Source organism: Scomber japonicus, chromosome 10, assembly GCF_027409825.1.
Source record: "Scomber japonicus isolate fScoJap1 chromosome 10, fScoJap1.pri, whole genome shotgun sequence".
NCBI classification, from domain to species: domain Eukaryota; kingdom Metazoa; phylum Chordata; class Actinopteri; order Scombriformes; family Scombridae; genus Scomber; species Scomber japonicus.
In genome coordinates, this window is record NC_070587.1 from 10,995,454 (window position 1) to 11,014,347 (window position 18,894).

Below are 18,894 nucleotides of genomic sequence, written 5' to 3' on the forward strand. Positions count from 1 at the left end.
CCATGTGTGCTCCAAATATGCTCATGTCACGATTTACTACAAAATATAACAAAATATTGTTTTCATAGAATTAAAAACAGCATACACTAAGTGCTTCACATAAAAGCAACATAAAAGGCCTGTACAGCAATGTTAAAAGAAAAGAAAGAGGAAAGACATTAAAAAAATAATGTAATATAAGATGGACTATTAGGATAAAAATAACAATAAAAATAATACATAGTAAAAGTAGCTAAAAAAAATTGAATAAAAACAAGATATAAAATCAAGTAAAATACAACTTTTAAAAGAAGTGCAGTAGTGACTGATAGAAAAGCTAATTAAAAGCTGAAGTGAAGAGATACTTTTTAAGCTTTCTCTTAAAAATATTTAATGAACTGGCTTCTCTGATATCTATCGGTAGTTTGTTCATAGTTTTGGGGCGTAACTGACAAATAGTTGAAGTAGTATTATAATTGAAAAAATACTGAAATTAGTCAACACTAATTTCTCACAGTTTGTGCAAGTATTTTTGGTCTGGTCTTGTTTTTCCATTTGAACTCAATCCCCTCCAACTCCACAGTATATTATATTTTTTTCTAGCCTCCAAATTTGAAGTCATAGTTTGAGGTTTTCAACATGACAAAAACTTTACCAATGTGCCCACAGTCCAGGTCTATAAAGGAATGTTTTACTGACTTTAGTGTGGATGAACTTTACTGACCTGCACAGAGCACCAACAGGAAAGCAGACTGTGAGCTAGACCTTATCACCCCTCATCAGTGGCCGACCTCACTAAAGCTCTTGTGGCTGAATGGGGGCAAATCCCTGCAGCAAGGTTTGATAATCTTTTAGAAAGTCTTCCCAGAGAGTGGAGGCTGTTACAGCAGCCAATTTGGACAGTACTCGGAAATAGTATGAAAGTAAGATTTCATAATCAAAGTAGAGTATTAGTTAAAGATAGTACACACAGTGAGTGAGTGTATTAACATGAAAAACACAAAATTAGCTTTCACATAATACAGTGTGTCCAAATCTCTTTACAATAAAAAATAATCATTACAAAAACAATTGATGAGATATGTTAATCAGATTTGTTCTTTCTATGGGGTTATGTTAAAGATATTGTGTATCTAACAAAGATACGGGACATCAACAACCTGAAGCAAGAGATCACTGATGCCATTGCCACCATTGATGAGACTGTGCTACAGTGAACATGGCAAGAAATCGAGTACTGTCTTGATGTGCTTCGTGCAACTAATGGTGCCCATATAGAGGTGTATTAAATGAGGCAAAAAAACGTCCTCATTTTGTGATAAGTTCCACAAATTTGTCTATTTTTTAATTTTTTTATTACATTTTTGTTTATTTATTCAAAAAGGGACAGTGTACATTCATGAACATTTCAAATTAAAATGTAAATACACCAGAATTAGTTAAAATAGCTAGTTTTCATCCGTTGTCCCTTGGTAGGTCAAGACAGAAATAAATAAAAAATAATAAATAAAAAATAAAAGTCATTTACTTTTGTAATAAATTAGTTAAATTGTAAAGAGACTTTATGGACACCCTGTATAATGCATTTTACTAAATTCAACTTAATAGGAAAGAAGCACAAATAACACAAAACGGAGCAGAAAGAGGTTTAATTCTCAGAGTTATTTGCATTGATTATGTTCACATTTGACAGCATTTAGTTTGAAGCTACGTATCAAAGTGCACAAGTATACAGAACAGTGTTATTTATGTGCACATTTGGATTAAAAGACTAAAACTTAACACATTAGATAGAAGAGCCATTGGCAAAATTGATATTTCTAACATTGAAGGGTGCATAGAAGTAGCTCAATTAAATAAATGAATGGGAAAAATCTATGTAAAAAAAAAAAAGACACACAGTAAAGGTGAAATCACATTTTAACCTGCATAGTTTATGGCCTCTGGATGCAGAAGGCTACTTGTTATTGTTAAAGACAGCAGCAACTGTTTCAGTTATTTCGTTGGAAGAACGTCGTCATTTTTATTTTGTAACTGTGCAACTTTCATTTATTTCAAGTCTCACATCCCATATTTGCTGATGATTTCCTTCCCCAGTGCAACATAGGCTGACATGGCATCGTCCTTGGACATTCCTGAAGAGTATGTGAATAAAAATGACTTGGATTAAAGACACAAAGATTCATTTTGTTGCTGTTTTTTTTTTTTAAACTCTCACTGATAGGCATAAGAATGTCGGCATTTTAGTGACACAGACGAAACAAGTCTCATCTTTCCATTTAACGAGCATTTTCAACTTGTTACCTTTTCTGGAGTTCCAGGCATCCCACTTGGCTTTTCCTTTTAAATCCATCATTCCTGGTCTATCTAGAAATATAAGAGCACACAGGGGGGTGTTCATAACTCAGAGAACACTGCATGGAAGTGATTCTGTTCATTTTCTGCTAGTTATACCTGTGTTAACGTCTCCAACGACTGCCTGTTTATAAAGGCCGTAAAGGTCCAGCAGCTCCTGGTCTGTGGGCCTCGTCTTCACCTTCTTCACATCCTCTGCTATCTTATCAAATTCTTCCTGCAGGTGGAAGAGCAAGTAATGGATCATCAGTCAATACTACTCTCCATAATAACTCTCCATTCTTCTAATGAATTATTCAAAGTTAATGTTTGCACGAGGAAAGCTTTTTTGCCAAGTGTGACAGATATATACTGTATTTGGTGCAGTTTATAATGACAGAATATGAGAAGGTGCATATTAATTAGTTACAAACAATAGTGATTAAGACATTAAGACATCTGAGCATAGTATTCACGCCATAGTGCAGAGCCTGGGAAACCTATTGTGGCACTAGTTGGGAGACAAACAATGGGCTTTTATTCAAGACTCCAGCGCTTTTGTGCCTACTTGAATAATCTACTTTACAAAGGATCTGGGGGATTGCAGAACAGATCATTATAGACCACAGGAAACCCTTTCTGACACACTAAAAACTAAATAAACGTCAAGACTATATGTATTCAGACATTCTATGAAACTATGTTCAAATGCTGCATAAACTAATCGCTACAGTTTTTTTCACTACTTTTGGAGTTTGTAGTGTTTTACTGTTTTAAAATACTTGATAAAAGAGAATATAATGTGGATTTGGTTTGGTGCTTATCAAGAGAAAAAGACCCTTAAATGTCAGGATGAAACCCCTGATCTATATTAATTACAAATATTAAGAATATATATAATACATCATTTGATTGACATGTAAATTATTGATCTAAAAGGTAACTGGTACCTATAGCTGTGAAATAAACGTAGAGTAGTGAAGGTATAAAGTAGCTAGTATGCTCAAGTAAAGGCAGTGTACTTAGGCCCAAGTACAGTACATGAATGGATGTATTTAATCACACTCCACTGCCTCTGAGACACTTCCATGCAGGATATGTTCTTGTTAGTCTGCTTGCAATAACTACAGCTGCAGCATCAGGACCACATAGCCAGAGATTAAACATTTTTACACTCCCTTTTCTTGCATCTACCCATCCCACACTGTCAAAGATGGATGACACCTTACACAGTACAGTAGATGGCGTAAAGGCTACACCCTCCCTCCACTAACACCCGTTATCCGGTTCACAGCACACACATATCAGCCTACTGATGAATAAAATGGCAACAAAAGCAGCGATATTTATTACCTGAAGAGACATTTTAGCAGCTGCAGCTCCGTAGCTCAGATGAATTTATTCGCCTTGTCGTCCTGGACGGCTTCAAGCAGCTGTAATTGCGGCACAGCTGATCAATGCAATGTTGTCCTAGCCAATGAGAGGCCTGCAGAGGCGGGAGCAGTGCGCAGCGGAGGAGCTGATTGGCTGCATGTCCGCTTCACGCACTGCGACACACGCACACACACGCACAGGATTCATATTAATGTACAGTATGTAGGCTACACTAAAAGAAAGAGCATTAATATTATATTTATGGCTGATATTGCTTTTTGTACAAACATGTTCTGTCTGGGGTTTTAAAGTCACAGCATAACGATTGGGAAAGTAAACTACATAATCGGTATTAGAGTTATATATAGGCCTAAACTCAATTTCATATTCATAAATGTAAGTTTACCAACAATAAAACCTCTCCTCTCATTTTTTCATAAACAACATTTATGGGGTGCTGATTGTAACAATTTCAGTTGCAGTTTAAAGCTGATAGATTTTGAATATTCAGCTCACTTTTACTCACATTTAGCATAGGCCTATCATTGTTAAAAATGCGTATACGTAAAAACAAACTAGCCTAAACATTAAATCGAAATGTTAACATGTTAAATATAGGCCCAAATTCAAATTTTTCATAAACAATGAGCAGTAGTAACACAATGAAATCTTGCACTAACAATAAGGGTGTAAAAACGGTTACTGAATGTATTGCTTTTAATTGGAATTCATTCTGCATTATTTATTACACGCATTTATATATTTAAATTCTTATTTTTTAAATCTATTTTTCATCCTATTTCTTTTCCTATGCTGTTTTATGACTTCATGTTAATATGTTCGTTCATGCACTCAGTAAAGAGATTTTTTTTTTTTTTTAAAGAGGAAAAAAAACTAATTGTGTGGAATTTAAAATACTATTTAGCAGTTAACACATTTTTAAAAACTGTCAGCCACTAGAGTAAAATAAAGAAATATATTTTGGGATGTTTTCACACAGCTGCCTCTTCACCGCTGGGCGGCGCTAGTGCTAGACGCTTTCTTTAAATAAAGTTTTTTAAATTCAAACAAAATGGTGGCGCCGTGTGTCCCTCCGCGTTGGGTCTGAGCTGAAGAAGACTGCAGAGGTTTTATAATAGAACATAACTTTGGCTGTGTAGAAACTCAGGTAAAGTTAACACGACATGCTTTGTCCTTTCTAGTTTGTCAGGTTTGTTGTTGGTCGTCATGACGTTGACAGCTGAGGTTTATTCATTTGGGTCAAATCAGAGTAAAATAGGTCTGTCTGATCTCTATATATATTACACGTGATTTATATCTATTAATGTTGCATGTTCACAGCTAATATGTCACATTCATGATAAAGGTGCTACATTTTAAATATGATATTATTAGGCTATATATTATTATTTCCCTGCAGAAGTACAGCATCTACATTTGGATACAGTTTTATGTGATCTCAAACACACTATATAATCTACTCTTTATCTGAGGGATTGCGTCTCAATATAGGCCCTACAGTGGTGGAAGGTACATATACCTACTCAAGTAGTGTGCTTAAGTTTTTAGGTGTTTGTACTTTACTTGATTGTTCCCATTTGATTCTATTTTATGCTTCCACTCCTCTACATTTCACTGGTAAATGTTGTATTTTCTACTCCGCTACCTTTATTTGACACCTTAAGTTACATTTCAGATGAAGATTTGACACAATGGATGATATAAAATAACAACATACTGTTAAACCATTTCTTCTAACCTTTTTGGCTTTAGACATCTTACAAATAGCAGTGTGTAGTCATGGTTACATTTCAGATGTTAACAGCTCCACCAAATAGTGATTTTTCCCTCTAAACTTCTCACGTGGTTTCATTTCAATAAAAGTTCAAATGATCCAATAATTCTCCAAAAATCTAATATTTCCTCCCATTAAACATCTCATGATCCCTCAGATTGATCTGGGGACCCTTTGGAGGATCCCGACCCCTAGGTTGGGCATCACTGGACTAAACTAGCTAGTAAAGGATCTGAGTACTTCTTCCAACACTATATTTATTTGTCCTGGTGATATCTAATCTTTTTTATTAGAGTCTGACTGTACTGGATTTTTCTTTAAAGCTGCTACCAACAAATATTAAGTTTTCCAAATTGGGCATATTTTAAAAAGAAATAATATTCATAACAGTTTTATGGGGGCTTAAATTGCTTTTTTTTTTTTTTTTTTTTTAAATAATTTAATTTATTAAAGAATTGTGACAATATATAGGCTAGATAGGTGTGACAGTTTACAATTGAAAAATGAAAAGCTCTCTGGTGGTCATTGATCATCCAGAATATCTGCATATGGTGATACATCTCTGAAAAGGTACAACCAGCTCACATGGTTATCATGGGAATGTATTTTTGTACTATTTGTGTGTCTTTTATTTCAGAGGCAGTATGGCCACTCCAGGAAAGCAGAGCAAGAAGGACAACAAAAGGCCAATTCAAGCGAAGACCTCCTTCACCTCACCCTTCACCCCGCAGTGGACCTCACTTCCTCAAGAAGACATGCACTTCATCCTGAAAACCTTAAAGGAGAAACTGGTCTCCACAGGTCTTGAGAAGAAAGAGGTGAAAGTGTTTCGCCCATGGAGGAAAAAGAAAGACCGAACACCCTCAGCCACGTCAGAGCCAGTTCCAGAGGTGAGCCAGGATCCACAGGTACACGATTCATCTCCGAAACCCGGCTGGACAGATGTGGCGGCCAGAAGACAACTGGCCATTGGCATCAATGAGGTCACCAAAGCTCTGGAGAGGAATGAACTCAAACTGGTGCTCGTGTGCAAGTCCGTGAAACCGAACTACATGACGAGCCACCTGATCCCATTGAGTGCAACAAGAGGTGTGCCGGCCTGCCAGGTGCCCCGGCTGAGCCAGAGCGTGTCGGAGCCGCTGGGGCTGAAAAGCGTTCTGGCCCTGGGGTTCAGGCAGTGCGCCTCCAAAGACGACGAGCTCTTCACCGACACCGTAGATGCCATTACACCCAGAGTGCCTTCACTGGATGTTTCATGGCTACAAGGTGCGGCAGCCGGCGTGATGCCCGAGCGTCCTGATGACTTGCAGGAGGAAGATGGAGAGAAGAGGGGCACGAAAAGGAAACTGGAGAGTGAATCTGAGGTCACAGAGTCCGCCTCGTCCTGCACTCTGCAAACTCTCAAAGTGAAAAAAATTGTAACTAACCCCACAAAGAAAAGAAAAAGTAAGCTTAAGTCATAGCTTAAGTCAAAGGAAGTAGACACTGCCTAGATATTTAAAGGAACATTCCTGTGTTTTTTGCCTATTCCTATTTTGCCTTTGTCACCCGTTAAAATGAGTGGTCTTTTTCCTCCTCCTTTTAAGGGATTTTTAGAGGCTTGAAAAGGTAAAAATGTTATATATTTAACAAGAAAAAAAAAGAGCCTGGTGCTGTAACAATTCGTTGACTGACAGAAAGTTAAGTAGCAACTATTTATATTATCTAGAATTGATTGTTTTGAGTCTTTTTTTCTTCTTTCTTTATCCCCGAATTCAGCTTCTCAAATATGAGCATTTTCCAACAGACATTATAGGATATGTCTTGAGCTTTGCATATTTTATAGACCCAACAATTAATCAAGACAAAAAGCAATAGATGAATCAATAATGAGCTCTAGTCCAGTCCTCCAGGTTGGGAAATATTCATACATTTACAGACTCGACACTTGTTCGGATGTTAATCAGTTTCAGTGAACACAATAAACTTTTATTTTCATCAGTTGTGTTATTTTTTCCGGGTCGAGACAATTTACACCACTGACTGACCCACAAAGTAACACATCAACATAATTTAATTCAATCGAAAATAGAAGTTACATTGTTCATTGGGGAAAGTTTATATTTCTGAAGCAAATACAATTCACCTTGTACTGAAATGACCTGAAACAAAAGCCTCCATGGACGGTAGAAAGAAATGAACTCATGGTGCGGTTTGGAGAGTGATTAGTGGCTTCAACCATCTGTAATCTCTCAACTACAATCTGCAACCGATCTGATCCTTTAAGATGAGAAACAGACGCAGCTTCAGTGTTTTTGTGGGTATGATTTTGAAATCTGCTGACAGCTGTGCGAGATGGTGAGATATAATTTGTCACGTCAATTTCAGACAAAATGCTTAAAGCCTTTTTCACAGAAGACATTTGATCACATCACAGCAGGACAAAGCACTTTGTTAAATGAATGATCTCACTGACTGTCTTAGCACGCCAGGACACAAATAGATGTGTTGGTATTGTGAATGTTATTATTGACCTATGAGTCTACATGTCTGCTGTGATGATGATGTATTTCCAAAGAAGAAAAAAAAAAAGAAATGCATTGCTCATGTTCCTTTTTTAAAGTGAGTTTATTCAATCAAATATCCATGCTGGTATAGCTGACGTGTGTTGAAACAGATTGTTATTTGCATGGGGTCATGTCGAATGATGCTGGTACAAGTTTTTCAGCTTTTTCACAGCTTACAATGGATTTGAATAAAAATATTGTTCTTCAGTTAGAGAAAGCTGTATGTCATTTCAAAAGTACACCCCACCCCCGTCCCGCCCCAAAACCCTTAAAAAACAAAAAACAAACTTTTTGTTCTTTTTCTTTTTTTAAATAAGGCAGGTACTTCGGGTTGACTCCTCACTAAAGGGTGTGGCTAGTAACATCAATGCTAAAAATCATCACGGCAGCAAAACAGACATGCTCAAAATTCATTCAAACAGCTGCAGGCAAAACATCTGTGACACAACCAACATCCATGAGGCACACCGCTCAGTCACAAACCCATCTCTAGTGAAATGAATGCCGTTAACGTCTGTCTATGTGAATGTAACTCACTCAACCATTCAAGGAAAAGTTAAAGAAAATCTCTGAACCGTTGTGACTGAAGTTATTTCTTGCTTTTCCTTGCTAATCTATAAAGGGATGAGAAGAAAAATACATAGAGAAAGATGACAAAAATGACAGCAACCTTTACCTCTCAAGTTATGCAGAGCCACAAAACAGGAACATCAAACAAAGTAACAAAATCAGACCAAAAAAGACAATTTAAAACAAATCTTTTTAACTTTATGCGTACACCGATGGCCAAATACTCCAAACCCTCCTATGTCAGTTTTGAAACTCCCTATTTAACTGGGATGTTTTGGGTAGGTGGGTAGGAGGGTGGGGGGATACTGGAAAGAAACAAGACATGTCTTAAGACATTTTGAAAAGTACAGTAATAAATATCAGAATTGCTTCACGCATCTAGCTGCAAAACACACTAAAAAAATGACCTACAGTATATTTTTTCAGACACACAAATACAGTACCATTAGAAACAAAATCAAGAAGTCAATGACATTGACCTGAAACGAACAGAAAAAGCTCAAATTTCAAATTGATGCCGTTACCGATACAGGCTTTTGTTCGTTCAGCCACTGAACTCCGAATGCATGCTGTGAAATAATCCCCCAGACCCTTTTAGTGTTGTGCTCAATTCTCTTTGCACAGGTTAGTTTAATTGAAAATGAATTTTTAAATGCTTTCGACCAGTGTTGAACTTCGGCAGCTTAATTCCAACTTTGCAACAAGTAAATGAGCTTTTTCTACATGTGAGTCTGACTGACAATGACTAAATTAACTAAAGAAAACTGATCTTAGCTGCTGTAAACAACTGAGGCCATGTCGTCTTTTAAAGCAAGCAAGACATCTTTACGCTATAAAACCATCTCACACACAAAAAACAGACCCATTGGAAAACTTTTTAGTACAAAATTGAAATAAAATCCACCCTGGCTTTCATTTAATTGGTATTATAACGTCATTCCTACTTTATTTAGCTACTTTTTTTTTGCCTCTAATTTAAGAGCCTTGCTAACTAGACAGGACGCCACAGACATGCAAGTAACCATTGACTGTTTATATTTTACAGCTTTGCATGAGAGCAACAGTTACTATAACCAAACATGGTTTGAATGTTCTGTTAAAAAATATCAGCTCCAGAAACAGGTTTATAACATGACTACAGCTCACTTTCTTTATAAAAACAAACGTTATACTGTACGTACCGCAACCCATCTGATTTGAAATCTGGGCTTAAAACTGACCCTTAAAAAAGGAAATGTTTCGCTTGTTTAGGAACTCAAAAATTGTGCTTCATCGATGCAATACATTCTTCATCAGAAACCACTTGAGCCAACATTGTCTGAACGGTCCGAAAGAACTCAGTGAACGGTCCGAAAGAACTCAGTGACATCTACACTACTCATGAGGAAAATACTTTGGATCAGCCCTCCCAAACCCCAAACTCACACTACAGGAATAAATATGATCTGGCTTTAAATGTACAGGTAACTATATATTTTTTAACAAAAACGTGTATATCAATGCACCGGTTGGATGAGTCCTTCCATGAAGATATCCTTTTTGTACATGTTATTTGACAGTGTTTGTATGTGTGCGTGAAGATGTTTATAGTTTGACTTTTAAAAGATATTTTTATCCAGAATGTTTGAAGGAAAAATGTTTCTTCCTTTATAAGCTGCTATCCAAGAAACATCATCTTAATATCATCTAATTCCACTGAGACTGAATATCTCATCAAAGCTCTCAGCAGAGACACTTCTGACCACAGAAATGATACGAGGTGGTTGAAATAATAATTCAACTGCCTTTGTAGTGTGGATACAATAATAATCGTTCAGACAGGAGAAAAGTTGCAAATTGTATCTGGTCATGTTTACTTATTGATTATCATTTACATAGATCCACGTCAGTGAAATGAAATGACATGCCGGTCCCTTGTAACGAGGAAGAACTAAACAAAACTCACAATGACAAGGCATCCTCTTGTATGTCAAACTGGTGTGTTTTAAATGCAAGTGTGCATGTCAAGAGCGTTGTACTGTAGGAGTATCTCAGGCATAGCATGACTTCACATTCAGGATGTTGATGATTTTAAGAGTTTTCACCTCCAGGTGAGCTGAGAATGTTCTTGATGACACAAGTGCCGGGGGACCCGCTTCGAGCAAGGCGAGTTACCCGGTCACCAGGTTGGTTTAACTGTTGTAGTTCTCATTGTCTAGCTTGGGCTACCTGTGTGTCCAGGTACAGAACAGCGAGAGGTCGCTGACGACCTCTTGATCAGTGTGTGTGTAGCAGCCATGAAGAGACTCGCTACTGAAGGACGAGGCCAACCTGAAACACAAGTTCACCTGTTTTTAGATGTGTTTTTCAAACAGGACTGTGATCATAAGAGTGTGGAGATTCATTTGTGAACATGAGAACTCATCTGTGACAAAATATTCTGAATTTCAAGTTCACGTGCCAGCTTTTTTCTGGAGCTTTTTTGGCCATATCCCACTGTTTTCCTTTACTGAGGTTTTCTTCACTGTAATCATTCCTCCTATTCATACTGTTAAAAGTTGCCTTCAAATGTGCTTTCATTATAAGTGATGAGGGACAAAAACCAGTGTGTCCACACGTCATTTTGTACAAAAACGCATTTAAAAGTTAATCTGAAGCTGATAAGGGGCTCATCAAGTGGATATCTGATCCTTGTTTCCTCGGACAGTGTTGAGCTGTGGTGTAATTATAATAACAAAAAGAGGGACTTTGACAATGACTAATTTGGATGACTGAAGCTTCATATTAGCTTTAAATAAAGTTTCAAATTCATTTTTGTAGATTTTGGCTCCCATCACTTACATTGTAAGTCTATTATGACGGGATGATCTAATGGCCAGTGTGACAGAAGGAATGATTAAGATTAAGTATTTTGGAACCTGACTGTTGTTTTAAGAAAGAAAATTGTTAACTTGTCCTTTAAGAGGCTGAGGGGACGGTGGTGAAAAGTTAAGGACTAAGCTAATACATGAACCTTGAATTTATAGTATTTCATCACAAAAATAATGACATTTTGGAATGAAATGAATGAGCACACAATAAATAAAATGTGCACCGCTACTGATATCAATATCTTCAAAACTGTGTCAAATATAAAGACAAATGAGCCTTTGTGGTCTGGGCAGCAAAATGTGCCCACTCTTGATTACTAATCCTGTAGCCTACAGTAACTCTGTCCACTTAATTTGAGTGTGGAACTTACAGAAGCTACAGCACAACAAGCAGCAGCTTTATTAAGATTTTGAAGAAAATCCCAAATCATGAATCTGTAGCTAAATGGGTTTCTTGTTTTGTTGAACTCAGTGACGCTGCTCTGCTGTGTTGCCATAGCAACCTACGGCACTAGCCTTGTTGTTCCCGCAGTCCTCTTGATTTCATTTGCATCTAATTTTAACATCTATACTGCCTTATCCTGAATGTACGTGACAAAAGTCAGCAGATTCTGGTGATATGAGACACTTGATTCTAAATCAGGTTTTCTGTAGGTTCCAATCACATCAAATTAGTTCACCTCTCATTATTGGGTCTTAACATCAGACACTGAAGCACACTGTGGCTAATGGGACATTTGTATCCCAGACATATCCTGCTACTGACCTTATCAGGGTCCATAGGGGGACATCTCCAGTTGTAGAGGTAATACTGCAGATTTCCATCTCCAATGCCAAACTTGAGCTTCTCCAGAAACATCTTATTCTCCATTAGATCCAAGGCGTTGAACACGTCAAAACCTTTCTGTTAAAAACACACAGAACAAGAAGTCACCAACTAAATGCGGAATCATAAAAATCATCAAAGCTGAAGGTGATTTCAGACAATAGTGATCACTGCAACGTCCTACACCCAGCAACGTAAATGTTCAATTGAAACAAGCATCTTGCAGGAGCTGCGGACTACCTCCAATTCTACTAATGACGTGTATCGTATGCTACAGGATGATGCTATCCACCTACAGTGTACTTTAATTATATCACACGGCCAAATAGAAGAAATTATTATCAATAAGACGTGATTAATACAGCACGTTTTGAGAGTAGCTGACATCTCTGAAATTAGCTCCTGTATTGTTTGCTTCAGGGTGGTTTTGGTTGTCACTTTGGTCACACAATGAGCCACAAATAAGCTGAACTGATGGCAGCCGCAATTAGCTGGTCGCCTTCTTGTGAGCAGCAGCCGCCCTCTCTCTCCTTGCCTTACTCCGGTGTTTACATTGGAAACACAATGGAGGCGGCAGCAGCAACCACTTCCTGTCAGAAAGCACTTTAACAGCTAACACATTAGAAATATTTCTCTAGCAACACGTGCATCACAACAATAGAGATCAACATTACCAGTTTGGCCAGGATCAGTGCATCATTCATTAAGTCCAGTAGTGGGGTTTGTGTGTGAACGTTGTAAAAAGAGTACGCAGCCTTCAGGCTCCTATGGAGAGGGTGATGCATCACAGTAGAGGGCAGAGTATAGAAACTAGTGAAATCTGTCAGAACACCGCCAGCACCCTGAAAAAGAGAGAAACTGTTTAAAAGGAGAGAAGAATCAACAAACAGGCACTGATATAGTTTGAGGCATTAAACTGATCCCTGATACCTCGACTACATATGTGTCAATTATGTTGTCCTGTGGCAGGAACCAGTGAGCCACCTCCTCTTCTCCCATAGATGGTGCAAGTTGGAAACGTCTCAGGTATTTCTGTAGCAGCTCAGTGACCTGGCGGATGTCACGCCTCTCCATCGACCGCAGACCTGGAGTCTTGATGCTCTGAGGGGGACAAAAGGGACAAAATTGCTACAAGTTCCTGCAGTGAAATATGTACTGTAAAGAGAGATCTTGGACTGACAGGTGTGAATGTTTACATCTGGTAGTCTGTAGAGTTTCATGGTCCTTTGCAGAGTCATGTTTCTGCTCAGGTGGGAGAATTTAACTTCCACAAGCTTTCTGGGGTTCAGAGAACGATGCCAATACCTGAAAAGAGAGAGCGAGAGAGAAAAAGAGAAACAGATAACAATTACAGTCAATGAAAGGATGTGTTTTTCTTCTTGTTCTTTCACATGGATGTTTGTTTGTCACAATAAGAATCTTTTTATTGGTTTTAAATCTGGCTCAACGTCCTGTGTGTTTTCCTGTTTCAAGGATAGTTTACCTGCATGTGGAAACAGGCTTAGGCAGTACAACTCCTGCTGTGTACACCGCCTGAAATATCCCTTCCAAGTTCACTCGCCGTGTGATCTCTCTGATTAGCACTGGAGCAACACGCTTTGAACGCAGCTTCTTGTGAACACACAGGAAGTTGATTTCAACCATCTTCTTCAGCCTAAAACAGCAGAGAGAATTAGAGTAGAGAAATATTTAGAGTACAGAGGTTTCCATGAAGCTCTATCCCTGCTCCAAATGTGTATGATCAGTTGTGAGTGCTCACGTGTCATAAATGCGTATATCTGCAGGAATGGCACTGATGAACCCAACAAGCTTCTTATTTGAGGACACTCTCACTCCGCAATGCCACTGAGGTAACCAACCAGGTGGACGTAGAGCCCTGAGAGGGGGGAGCAGACAGTTTCATACTGTAATAATTCACTGAACATCAAAGTGATAAACAAGTACAATATCAGAACTGAAAGCTTACCATTTGAGAAAGTTTGGTGAATAATCAAATCTGAACATGTTATCGTCGTCCTCCACATAGTTCTCATTTAATAATGTGTAAAGCTCCTTCAGCTGGAAAACACACAGCCAGTTAGTTATTGTGTGTTTCATTTCTAAAAAATGTAATGTATCGTTTCCATGTTTCAGACGACCACTGTACTCACTACATCTGCATTGCTGAGATCCAGAGTGTCCCACATGAAACCTTGAGGTAAGGAATATGGCTCCTGTCGGATATTCTCTTTATCAGCTTCAATTGGCCCGTGACTCGTCACCACCTCATCTGCACAAACAGCACAGCAGGTGTCAAACTATCTAAAACTGTTTTCCAATCATCTTGTTTTGCTCAGGTTGCACTTTCCTGAGTCAACACCAAAATAACGTTTTTCAAGTTGATTAAACCCAAAACTGCTGACAGCATCACACAAACGCTTATAAAAATCTGCTTCTGTCGGTCCGGAGTTGACCAGGCAAGCCAATGGCACCTCCCCCTCGTGCACAGACCTGACACTTCAGCCAATAGTTGTCATGGAAACCAGCTTAACCTAATGCCACAAAGCATGCCTATTGAGTATGGCCGGACCCCCACTGTACTTCACAGCTGACATGTTTTTGGGATGCTGGCTTCAAGCTGCACAGACTGTGTCAGGATTAAACCAGTAGATGGCACTGGTGCACAGAAACAGTGTCACAGCAAAATAATAAACAACCTTCTGCTGAGGTTGATAGTTTGAATTAAGGAGGCGAATAATAAGTAATTTCTTTCATCATCCAATAAGAGCTTATAAAGTACCAAATGTGTGCATTTTCTTGATGAAAGCTTTAAACATGACAGACTATTAGCACAATTAAAATGTGTCCTTACTGTTACTGATCTTCCTCACGCTGTTATTATTAATCAAATATCCAAAGGTTTATCTGCAGAGTAAGTACTTACTTAATTTGGGAACTGGCTGTGTGTCCCAGAACTGGTACTTGTGCTTGGCTGCCTCGTCAATGTTCTTTGCTGGACCCTGGCAGGACAGCAGCTCCATGGCTCTTTGGATGTCCTGCAGCTTCTGAATGGGCAAGCCAGGATTCTGCATACAAAGAAGGCACATGTACACAAATGAGAGGAATTACTGTGAGTGGTCTTTAAATTTGAAGACAGCACATATGAATCTCTCTCTTGACACGACGTGCAGCAGCATTCAACAGTTTATCTAAAAACAGAAGATCCTTCATCATCTAACCATGGTCAAAAGACATTATGGAGGACGTGTGAGAGTTATACCTTTTTCACACATGTGCATGTTTAACATATTATGAGTATGTTTGCATGCACACTGGAATCCCTGTTTTGAGTCTCATTCTGGTTTTGATCATTTTCAGAATATTACATTTAAATCTAAATGAGAAATCTGCTTATTATGTTCATGTTAAACATTATTTTAATAGTACAGTATGTAGGTTTCGGATGATGTGGGCTAGTTTTCTATGTTTGTAGTGTTTCTGATAAGTTAAGTTAGTACTTTCCTGTTGATTTTCTTTCGCGTGGCCACAACTGGCAGCCTCTGAAGGCCAAAGGTTTTTGGTTTTCCATAGTGATTGGGTTACCTCCACTTCAGTTAATTTACCACAACATTTCCCACTCTGCTAGATTTGCCTTTTTTAACAGCAAAGTTCAGATCATCACTACATTGTTTATCATCATATTTTCTGTTTTAAACTTACTGTTAACCTAACATACTGAGAAAGCACCTGTCAAAAAGACAACACAGTGATCAGAAATTTAGATTAAGATAATGGCTTTGAGATACTCCAAACCCACAATCACGACTGGACTACTAATGTCAATGTAAACTTACTCTGTGCTTCAGTGTTTATGTGGCTAGAAGTCATCACCATTATATATTGGGGTTATCAGCAAGGTAGACAGGTAGAGGCCACGGCTGGATAACTCCCATACTGACCCATTCACACTGAAGTCAGACAGGTTTGTCCTAAATGTTTGCCAAGTCCAAAAAGAGTTTTATCCTTTTCCCCTCTCCTCTTCCCAGTCACCTGTCTACAATAAGCCTGAGCAGTGACACAGTTGGTTAGTAGGTTATGGAGTATAAAAAACATATTCGAGCCACTGCACTAGTTGTATAATTGTATTTGGATGGGTCTTCATCACACCTTGATCTCCTGAGAGTCAGAGGCAGAGTCCGACTTGGCTCCCCCAGAGCTTGGCTTCTCTTTCTTCCTCTTCTGCTTCTTCTTCTTCCTCTTGGCCCCCAAATCTCCGCCCGGACTCCTACAAACGTAAAAACAGACAGCACATCATTGTTGAGAACAGGGAGGCTGACTCCTTTCATACAGCCAGCAGCAGAGAGCTAACGTTAGCTACCATAGCAACGACTGACAGTTGAGCTAAGCTGACGGTAGCTAACGGTCAGTCTGGCTGTCATCCTGCTGTTCTATCACCGGGAGGGCTCACACTGTTAAACCGGAAAAAATGACAACGCCATGAACGTTTCAAATAAACAATGTTCTTATGGTTGCTAGCTTGAAATGACGGCCTTGCCGCGGTCAACCTGACTGTGTTTGTGTCGGCTAACTTGGACAGCTAACCGCGCTAGCCATTCCCGACCGAGCTCCCACATATAAACAGGCATCCTGGAGTAACGTTACTGCGTCTCCCCGCCGGGCTGCACAGGCCATCCTCACCCCTGCATGTGCTCATTCTCCTCCTCGTTGTCTCCGTCTATCCCGCAGGTATCCTGGTCGTCGAGCTCCAGGCTCTGCTGACTGGCCGCGGATTCACTGTCCTCCGCCATCATAAAAAATGTGTTTTATTTAAAAAAAAAAAAAAAAAATAGTCAGCTACCGTCTGATACAGATCACGGGCAACGGGCGAGAGATGGAAAAACAAAGAAAATCCGAATGGAAACAACACCGCCTAGAGGCCAATGGAGGGAAGAAAAACAGCTAGACTCCCACCCTGAATTACAGTTCACTCAAATTCATCTATCTGGTTCATTTTCATGATAAACGGACCTCTATTCACTTCATTGTCTGTGCATCAGTGCCCTTCATATGTCAAGGTGTCAGCAAAATGCCAATCCCAATTAAAGGACACGTTCACAATGTTTCAATCTGTTTAACAGTCAGGTGTCCATATGAGCACTGAAAGAGGTTTTCCAGTCATTTTGTAAAAAAAGAAAAGGATTTAAAAGTTTAAATCTTATATGAGGCTTCAGCAGTCTGAGTTAATCCTATCAAGAAGCTATCTGCCACATTTAATTGTTTGCATTAAATTTCCTCTCTTTGCGTTTCCTTCATCAGTGTGCTGCAGTGAAAGTAAAGTAAGTATTAAAATCACAGTAAATTTGAGTACTTGAATACTTTATTTGACTAGTTTGGACCATTTCTCTTCATATTAGCTTCAGATGAACTTTTAAATACATTGCTTCACAGAAAGAGGATTTTAGATTTTGGTCCTAACATCACTTACATTGTACAGTAAGTACATTGTACAGTGTTTTTCAGTCCTAGTAGGGAGCACCCCTGCCCTGCATGTTTTAGATATTTTCCTGTTCCAACACACCTTATTCAAATGATGGGCTATTCATCAAGCTCTGCAGATGCCTGATAACAACCTATTCATTTGAATTGTGTGACGGAGAATGGAAACATCTATAGCCTAACATGCACGGCAGGGGTGCTTCAGGACCAGGATTGAAAAACACAATGATAAGTATCAACGAGAGGAACGATTATGGCAAGAACACTTCAGATTTTCATTTGGGCACTTTAATATTTTTTTAAGACAGGCTTGAAAAATTGTGAAGTTGCCCTTTAAAGTACAGTATCCATGGCAGTTATAAACCATGTGTACTGAAATAATACTACCTGGTCTCAGATTTACTGTGTCAGTTTGGTGGTAATTTCATTAAACAACGTAAGTTTCTGATGTGTCCTCATGGTCCATATTGCTAAATAAACATATAGATCTTAACTACATTTTTTTACAAGACAGACTCATAACATTATATAATAACTCAGATACTATCTTTGTTGATGCTGTACTTCCGTGGTGTAAATTCACTTACAGATGTGCAATCAATCAAATAACCAGAAACCAATTAACAATTTTGCGGGGCCTTTAGGTTCTACGATATTTAGTTGATGTTATTTTTTCTTACACAATGGGACTAAGTAAAAATTCTGAATGTAATTAGTTTTTTAGTCATTAAAACATTACCACTGAACATTTTTCCAAAACTAAAGACCATGGACACTTGGTGTAGAGTACACACAGCAAACAATACAAAACAAGGGGACATGGCTGGAATGAAGTGCAACATAAATGACTTAAACAGAGGTCAAAATAACTTCAAAAAAGCACTTAATTTAGATATAACTTTTGTCTTATCCCAGTATAACAAGTACTTTTCCTTATTACTATGTTAAGCCATAACATTTCCTATTGTTTTCAAAATATTGTCACATAAAAAGGTACTTCATCACACATAGAGATGTTTGATATTGTCAGAATTCAACCCTGATCATCTCTCAAGTGGTGGTTCCTAAAGAAGACACAATCAAAATAAGTGTGAACGCATCAATGACCAGATATGAAAAATTGTCTGCAAATGATCCCTTTCATAT

The 18,894-nt window shown here is 38.4% G+C and overlaps 3 protein-coding genes across 3 annotated transcripts; 1 reads left to right on the forward strand and 2 right to left on the reverse strand.

Annotated features, from left to right (window-relative positions):
* Positions 1-1,617: 1,617 nt before the first annotated feature.
* Positions 1,618-3,761, reverse strand: acbd7 (acyl-CoA binding domain containing 7). The gene is made up of 4 exons (XM_053327558.1): positions 3,667-3,761; positions 2,434-2,551; positions 2,284-2,346; positions 1,618-2,114 (listed from the first exon to the last, which is right to left on the reverse strand). Exons 1-4 carry the CDS (start codon positions 3,676-3,678, stop codon positions 2,041-2,043), a joined length of 267 nt encoding a protein of 88 aa, XP_053183533.1. The 5' UTR covers positions 3,679-3,761; the 3' UTR covers positions 1,618-2,040.
* Positions 3,762-4,767: 1,006 nt separating this feature from the next.
* Positions 4,768-7,072, forward strand: rpp38 (ribonuclease P/MRP 38 subunit). The gene is made up of 2 exons (XM_053327138.1): positions 4,768-4,855; positions 6,120-7,072. The coding sequence occupies exon 2, from the start codon at positions 6,127-6,129 to the stop codon at positions 6,943-6,945; it is 819 nt and encodes a 272-aa protein (XP_053183113.1). The 5' UTR covers positions 4,768-4,855; positions 6,120-6,126; the 3' UTR covers positions 6,946-7,072.
* A 2,873-nt stretch (positions 7,073-9,945) lies between these two features.
* nmt2 (N-myristoyltransferase 2) lies at positions 9,946-17,148 on the reverse strand. Its single transcript, XM_053326965.1, has 12 exons — positions 16,951-17,148; positions 16,420-16,537; positions 15,197-15,338; positions 14,424-14,542; positions 14,240-14,331; positions 14,033-14,149; positions 13,757-13,927; positions 13,470-13,578; positions 13,204-13,374; positions 12,948-13,115; positions 12,214-12,351; positions 9,946-10,908 (listed from the first exon to the last, which is right to left on the reverse strand). The coding sequence occupies exons 1-12, from the start codon at positions 17,061-17,063 to the stop codon at positions 10,888-10,890; spliced, it is 1,479 nt and encodes a 492-aa protein (XP_053182940.1). The 5' UTR covers positions 17,064-17,148; the 3' UTR covers positions 9,946-10,887.
* Between the last annotated feature and the right edge of the window lie 1,746 nt (positions 17,149-18,894).